The sequence below is a fragment of the Bemisia tabaci genome, chromosome 3 (genome assembly GCF_918797505.1).
Source record: "Bemisia tabaci chromosome 3, PGI_BMITA_v3".
Classification (NCBI taxonomy): domain Eukaryota; kingdom Metazoa; phylum Arthropoda; class Insecta; order Hemiptera; family Aleyrodidae; genus Bemisia; species Bemisia tabaci.
In genome coordinates, this window is record NC_092795.1 from 9,598,593 (window position 1) to 9,607,042 (window position 8,450).

Sequence of the window (8,450 nt, forward strand, 5' to 3'; positions counted from 1 at the left end):
CCCTCATAGAGGCACACACATATTGATGGTTTGACTCTAAAAACCATGAGCTTTAATTGCAGCGTTTCTGAATCTCTCATAAATTCTATCACCTGTTTTAAAGAAAAGAAAGTACCATTGGAGTATGAAATTTTCCACATTTTCTTTCAACATTTCGTGATTGCACGAAAAAAGTTTTCAGCCATGATGTGGATTAGCTTTCCTTAAAAAAAGGTCACAAAATTTTTGAAACGCTGTAATTGAGATACATGGTTTTGTAGTGTAACCACTGATTACATATTACTAGAATATGTATTTCAAAATTTTGATGAGCCGCAAAAAAGGCTAATTTATACATTCTAGGTTTGGTTTTGAACCAGGCACTTAAAATTACGGTCTTAAGTTTGAGGTAATACTAAAGATATAGTACAAATTCAAAAAGCTTTATTGGTGATTGCACAAATACTAAAAATTAACATCTTGTGTAAACTGACTGAAAAAAAGAGGACGAAGGTAAATGTTCTCAGAAATCCTAAACTGAGACTGTTTTCAGAGCGGAGTCTTAAGAAACAGGAAGTAATTTTTTAAAAAAATTGATGGAAAACACAGAAGTTTTGAAGCGTTATGAAATACAATAGGATAAATAAAACATTGGTGCCAATAAAATTTATAGTAAAGACTGAAAAAAATTCACGGATCCTTTTACTGAAGGGGGAAAAACTAGATTTCATTGTTTAAGAGTAGAAAAACGAAAAAAAGTGAGTGATATTGGGCAGACCGACTCAGCCCTAAAAACAGCCATCTGACAAGGTATTGAGACAATGTGCTTGGAGTACTCTCCTACATGTTTTACATGAAAAAAGTACATCAAATTTTATCATGGTTAAACAAGGGAAAAAAAAAAAAAAAAAAAAAAAAAAAAAAAAAACAAACCAATAAAATATGTTAATTAAAGTTAAAAATGATTAACAAAAATTTAGATCCTGAATGGCACACAATATTTTGATTGGAATATTCTTAACAGAGAAAAGATTATGAAATGAGACAAAAAGGGAAAAATGGGGGAAAGAAGAAAACAGGGATTCATGCAAGACTAGAGAGAGCGAGACAGGTTATAGCTTTTGGATGGACGAATGAAGAGCATACAATTTTTTTTAGATTAGTAAATAAATATTTTTAAATATCACTGGGAAAAGTGTTCAAGGATTGAACACACACAAAGAAAGCATGAAGAAATGAACAATAATCACAATTTGCTCGAACTGATAATGTATCTAAGACATATTGACGAGCGGAATTTACACGATTGTCTTCATGGAGCTCATGGATTTAATTCTATAGGCTGCAGAGTAAAATTCAATGTTATATGGTGATTTTGAGAATGATTGATACCCATATCTTATCAGAAAACATGGTTGAAAAACGAAACCTCTATTTTCTCAGTTTCATAGTTTTGAAAAGGGAAAAGTCCAAAATTTTATGAGTAAGCGCTCTTGCATCTGCTGTTAATAATTGAAAACCATGCCGGGAGAAGGGCTTATCTCGAAATATACCCTTCTTTACTTTTTTTTCTTTTCCTTTTTCAATCTATTACTGGCTTTCAAAACTTTAAAACCCGAATTGAAAAAATTACCTTTGGTTTAGCCAATGGGTGCACATGGATTGTTGGGACACCATTTCAAATTTTCAAATGCATTTTTCTCGAAACGCTGCACCTTCTACATACATCCTTAATTAACGCCTGGGCTCATGAAATTTCAAACTTCCATCTTTTCGAAAAGGATTTTTGTCCTTTTAAAACACTAGATTCCAATGCAGATTCATACTTGAAGAACAAGAGTTACAAAAAGCTAATTCAATAATAAGAGATTGACAATCAAGTATTATAGAGAAAGAAGTTGATTGGATAATTCATTATTAATTCATAAAATCAGGAATACATAGGACGAACAAAATGTAAAAGAAAGGAAGAGGGAAAAAAGAAGAAACACGATAAAATTAAACTAGAAAAAATCCTGCAGGAGGAATATTTGGCACAAAATCACAGGACACCACACAATTTTTGACTAAATACCAAAGAATTTTGATTATCAAAGAAATGACTATTTAATGGACGTAATAACTGGTTTTGCATAGCTCTTTAATACCATTATTGTTTTTAAAGGGCTACACAGATTATACTTACTAATATGATATGCAAACAAAAAAACATTTTAGGGTATAATAGGAGTTTTTGTGATGGGTTTTATCTCCTTTAATTTCTAGGAGGTTTCCACACAGTTAATGTATGGACTATCGAGGGATCTAATAATTGAAATAAAATTGCGATAGCTGAATGCTTAGGAGGAACTTTTAAGTCTCCAAACTTTTCAATGGAAGCACAATAAAAGTTGAGGAGCTGAAAATATCTAAAGTGGAGTCTTAGTTCTTTATACATTTGCCCATACACTTATTTTTGTTGATTGATTTTGAAGGAGCATTGCATGAGCTCAAAATTAATTTTTGGGTTAACATCCTTTTAAGTTCAGAAGATTCATTGATCGCTTAAAACCTTTAATGAATATAAAATCATAAACATTTGATAAAGTTAAGCTGAAAAATGACACAAATTATACCACAAAATGTTTTAACATAAATTTTGCACTCCCAGAAATTCAGAATTGGTAGCACAGACTTTTTAAGGAAACTAAATACTTTTGTAGCATGGTAAATTTGATCTGATAATCTCTTTAAGAATGAAATCAAAAGAAAATAAAATTTGTTCACCAGCATGCTGCAAAATTGTTTTATTAACAGCGCTTCAGGTCTTTCAGCACTTAGTGCAATCATCAGAGGCATATCAAAACTTGACAACAGAAACATTAAAAAAGATCAACAAACAAAGCTCTGTGGTTAAGTTTTGTTATGCTTTTGATGATGGTACTGAGTGCCAAAAGACCTTAGGTGTTGCAAATAAACAATTTTTGTGGCAGGATGGTAGGGAGTTTTTATTTATTTTATTTATTTTTAAATATTGCTACTCTTCCAACAATGTTCAGCTACTTTTGAGAATAGGAATACAATAAAATGTAACTTTAGAGACAAGCTAAGCAAGTGCCGAGTGCCGATTACACATTTCTATCTAAACATATTAATAAATGAAAGTTATATAATCAATAAGTGAAAAAGTCTCTGATAAACAACTGTTAGGAGTGCATAATTTAATTTAAAAACAACTTCAACTAAAACAGAATAAAAATCAATTAAAAAGAAAATGAATAAACCAATTAAATTAATAACAACAGACTTAAAAAAAAAAAAAAAACTTCAGACTTGGATGGGTAACTTTTGAGTTTTGAGGATTCTTTGTGTGTAGATGTGAAGCAATATTTGAACAAAATAATTCATAAAAGCAGTTTCACATACTTGCATTTAGAAAATGCTTCATCAGAGCAAATAACTTACAATTTTTTAGAAGGCGGAAAATTAGTTTTGATTCAGGAATAAAATGAGGGGATGGATAAAAAAAACTCACACTGTCAGTAGGTAACGCAACACCCTAATTTTTTGATTGACCAAAGACCAACCAGCCTACTGGCATCTTCAGTTTTTTTTCTATGTCCACTCCAAAACCACACACACTTCTTTATAACACAAAATTTTTAAATTAAAGACAGCAAGAAGTTACTACCCTGACTCAAACGCGAAAAGGTTAAAAGAATTAAAAATGAAGGGAGTTAGCAATGAAGGATCGTCGATTAAACATTATGACTTTTCAGAATAGGCGTCAGCTATTCAACCGAGAAAAAATAGTACTCTTAAGCGCAAAGAAAAGCACTGGAACCTTCATTTTCATACAGTAAATTTATCACTGCTATGATGAGTTGCTGTTCATGTGGCTGAGAATTAAAACACTTCAAAGTTAAAACAATGAAAAGCAGAGATCTGAGATGTTGAAACGCTTATAATACTGACGAGGTATAATGTTCTTCTCCTCTGTTTTATCATAATCCGTGATGAAGCATAGAGGACAACAAATTTCATGATGGATCAGTCTTATGAATCACTAATCTGCTTGGGAAGTTCTCAATCTTGATAATTCTTCAGCGTAAAAGCCATTGAAGTTCTCTCTAGACAAAAAAAAAATAAAATAGATGTAGGTAACATTCCTGAAATTCTTGATCAAACAATTTGCGAAATTAAACTTTGGTCATGCAACTTATGGAATAGTGACAATGTTTGTTGGTGGCTGATGAAGGAAAATGAATTAATTTTAAAAATTAATAGCACAGTTTGCCTTGCTACTTATGCCAGGTTGAGAGGTGCAAAAAACTTGCAATGATGTACATTAAACTCAATGACAGTATTTTGATTCCGAGAAAAATCAGATCTTACGGTGTGATTTGCAGAGAAATCAGTAAAAAGGAGGAGAAAGGAGGGTCCTACCAAGTTAGATACCTAAAGAAGCTATTAACACCGACTCTCATTCTAAAATTATCAAGATCTGAACGTCCTTCAGGTGTAAGCCAATATTTAACGAGAAGATTCCGACTGATTTAAAATGAATAAGATCATACGCTACTTCGAAATCAAATTTGGACACTTTTTTTTCAAAAATTTAATCATACTTTTACACTTGATGAATTGGGAAACTTACAGGTTCTAATGGAGGGTTGTCTCTGGGATCGTCCAAAATTCTAAAAGTATTAAAAAGTGTAAACTCATGGCCTCATGATACCTGGTAGGTGGTCCTAAATAGATAAAGTAGAATTTAAACATGTGTACAAGATAAGAGAAATGATCAGGTCCATACCTCAAGAAAACATTGGAGATTTTCCAAAACTGTTTTTCTTTCCCAAATCCATCGATCAGATCAAGAAAGTCCAATAAAAGCTGGTTAAACGCAGAATCCAGTTTCTTGACGGTTTCCTCAAAACTAGTGACATTAATGTTGAAGTTAGCATCCATCGATGATGATGGCTGTTTCTGGAAATGTTGAATAAAGTTGTCATAAAAATTAAAGAGGGAGAATAGGGAAAAAATGACTTACGCATTGGCAATGGTGATTACGAAATGAATTCAAATATTTAAAAAAACACTTTATTTAAAAACCAATCTTAAAATTAATATCTTGCTACCTTAATTCTCATTCTCGATTGCTTTTCTACGGGAATATGATGGTTTTAACCGAAAACAGCAGGAGGGGATATTCAGAATTTGAATGGTAGGATATTCCATACATTTTCCGGAAAAATTCGAGACAGGAACTATCTTGTATAACCATTGCTGAACACTAATCCTGCGCCATCTTACAAAAAATGTTCTGACTTTGAGTGGGTAGAATTTCCAGTAAATTAAGAAAACTATTGTGATGAGAAAGATTAAACAAATATGTTTTAAAAATCATCTGACTAAATCTATACTTTAATACCGAACTAAACCTTCACAGAATATTAAATGTTTTAAAAAAAAACTATCTACATCAAAAGTTGCAAACTTTTTAAGATCCAAAAAAGGAAGAAGGCAAAATATTAAAATAATTAGTAAAGAATAGGAACAATGAGCTGACAAAATTATAACAAAAAATAAGCGTAAGAGGCAAGAACGGTAAATTTCTAAGTAGACTATGGAAGAATGAAGATTTTTGAGATATAAATTGAAAAGTCAAGTTTTATTAGCTTTGAATTATAGCCTTTTATACTTTCATTTCAAAGTAAACAACTAGACACAGAAGAATAGGACATTTACAAGAATGATGAGATCTCTTAGAGGATAGTAGGACTTGGGCACGCTTGCAACGGCCCGTACACAGGCAAATTATTTGTTAAAAGTAAAGAACTGCTGAGGAGAGATATTTCAAACTGATTAGCTCAGAAAATACAGACACATCTTGTTTATACCAGCCTAAACTCTTTACTTTCTGTTGTGAGATAAATTGGAATGATAAGCAGGGATAAACAGGCGGGTGGGAACACCTGGAAAAATCTAGATGGGCTGGTCGATATTTAGGGTGTTGTTGACAGATTTGTCTGTTACACAACACAAAAAAAAGAAGAAAAAAAGGGCCTACCCAAGCAATAATGGGCCGGTATGATTAGTCACTTTTGATTTACTCCGATGATATAATTGGAAAATACACTTTGATAGGGGTGAATTTAGTAAGCAAATGCTAAAATAAGCCTAATTATAACGTGTTAGAAGTTCCTAGAAACTCAAAAATTTTACAAGACATAATTACTACACGGGCAATCTACTTCTAATTGTTTTTTAAATTAAAAAAGCGTGATACGACAAATTTAAATAAGAAGATAGTGTGAGAGTGAACATTAAATGTGCACGGATAAAAAACAAGAACCACACCTCAAATCGGTGGACAAAGGGTTTGATATCATAGTCAGAACTAAGAAGAGGGTTCAGTTCAGCCTCCATTGAATAACTCCACGTACTCTGTGAAGTAAAGCAGCAGTGAAACACATTTTTACAAAATTCATGAGAAAATATTATCACACATTCGACGTAAAGCACTATAGAACTAGGGTAAGAGCCTGATTTTTCTGGAGATTGTCATACTACTTTCAGAGTTGTAGCTCATTTTAAACATTATCTGAGAAAATTCAAGAAAGTACTTGGTAAATTAAATTTTAATGAAAAATAATTTTTCTTTAAGTTTTTGGACATTAGCTCACTGACTTTCAAATTAATGTTAAGAAATGACAAGAGATAGATCATTGCTTGAATGCACAACCAGAGATACAAAGTTTGGTTTGAAGAAATAAATGAGTCCTTGAAAATGCATCTTAGTTGCACTCATGATGAAAGTATTGATTCGATTCATCAGAATTTGTGCAACTGTAGGACCTAAGAATTTCAATTTTCTTCTTCTTTTTTTTTTTCTCACTGGATCTCTTCGAGATTCTCTTAAGATAAGAAGTCAAAGGTTGTTGCAACGAACCGATGATTGGAAAGTTGCACAATTTTTTATTCTTCATTCTCCGTTTTCATAGAAACGTTAATTTATTAATGGAAAAGGTGTTTTTTGGGGGGCTAGGACAGTTATAAGACATGTACGGGGCATTCCGTTTGCTTGTTAAGTAATTATTTGGAGGACTTGATTTCTAAAAATATTCCAACCTAATAATAGAACTTTTAGATTTTAAAATTTCTCAGGCATCACCAAGGACCTTCTTACTAAGTTGTAAGTAGCCAAACAATTAAAGGACAGAATACCATCAATCCCTTCGGAAAAAAAGATGCCATGAAGTTTACAGAAAATACCGAATGTTGAAAATCCAAAAGCTAGAGTGAAGAAAATGAAAACCAAAAGAAGTTCAACTTCGCAGAGGTACAGGTGATGATGATGTAATTCTTACCAAGATAAAATCACAGAACTCCGTGCATTTGGACATGATCAGCTTTATACTTTCCAGCAAAGATTGGTTCATTAACATGCACTCATTGGCTGACTTTTCTAGGTACTGCAGATGCAGCTGCAGGACGCAGTCGATATCCTTTGCCTGCAACAGAGAAAAAATAGAGATGTGTTGGTTAATAGTATCAACAAAATATGAGAAATCAGTTGCAAACAACCAACCGCAAAATTTCAACTCAACTAACAACTGTGAGAGCCAAGAGGGTCGTCTCCAGGGTCAGAAACAATTGGTCGATGAATCTGATGTAGACGCAGTCCCGGCCAATGTTTGTTTTTTTCTTTCTTTTTTTAATTAAACGTTTGTTTACAGTTTCGACAGGAGATTAGGGCCCCGTTGAAAAATCAGGGAGAGAAATAATACAACTTCAGAATGATATAACAGAGTTGACAAAAAAGAACAGCAATAATATCTATAAGATTTAACAATCTACTTTAAACAGAGCCACATTTTACAATGAAAAAGAAGCAGGAGTGTCAAGCCAAGATTCACAATAAAATTTGAGATCGACTACAAAAATGAGATAGCTCACTGAAAACATGATAAGATTTACGAAGAAAAGAAACTGAACTTTTTGTTTTGAAAACGCCCTACAACTTGCTTTTTAGATTTTCTGAGAACTAAAATGCCTGGAATTGCGCATATCTGATTGACTTTCACAAAATTTCGGAAAAAATTTCCAAGTTTCACTTTTATGACTCGAGAAACCCTTACCACATCACACTTCCTACACGATACGAGCGCATCACGCATTACGCATCACGTTCTGATCGGGCGATCTTCGAAGCGCCTACTCGATCCGGGCGATAACTATTCGAACACGGTCGTCGTGGGGTTGCATACCTATTACTTCGAAGGCGACTTTTCGCGTACGCGTCGGAAGTGAAAACATAGCGAGTCTACCTTGGTTTTTTTTCCCGCAACGCTTCAACAGTTCGTGGGTCATCGAGAGATTCACTTTCTGAGAGATTAAGAGGTTCGACCTCCTACAGACGATTCACAAATCTCGCCTAAAACTCGATAGAATGTGATACTCATTTCAAAAAAATTGAAAATAAAAAATCG

At 33.0% G+C, this 8,450-nt stretch overlaps 1 protein-coding gene across 2 annotated transcripts in view; it reads right to left on the bottom strand.

Annotated features, from left to right (window-relative positions):
• Nucleotides 1-403: 403 nt before the first annotated feature.
• Nucleotides 404-8,450, bottom strand: part of LOC109030968 (gamma-tubulin complex component 2) — a 44,201-nt gene continuing 36,154 nt past the window's right edge. Inside the window, exons 14-17 of one of the 2 annotated variants that reach the window (XM_019042208.2) lie at nucleotides 7,329-7,472; nucleotides 6,319-6,405; nucleotides 4,772-4,944; nucleotides 404-4,088 (exon numbers count right to left, since the gene is read on the bottom strand). In XM_019042208.2, coding sequence (XP_018897753.2) covers nucleotides 4,025-4,088; nucleotides 4,772-4,944; nucleotides 6,319-6,405; nucleotides 7,329-7,472 — 468 coding nt within the window. In that variant the 3' untranslated portion in view covers nucleotides 404-4,024. The remainder of the gene's footprint in view (nucleotides 4,089-4,771; nucleotides 4,945-6,318; nucleotides 6,406-7,328; nucleotides 7,473-8,450) is intronic. The other variant, XM_019042210.2, reaches the window with a different exon arrangement.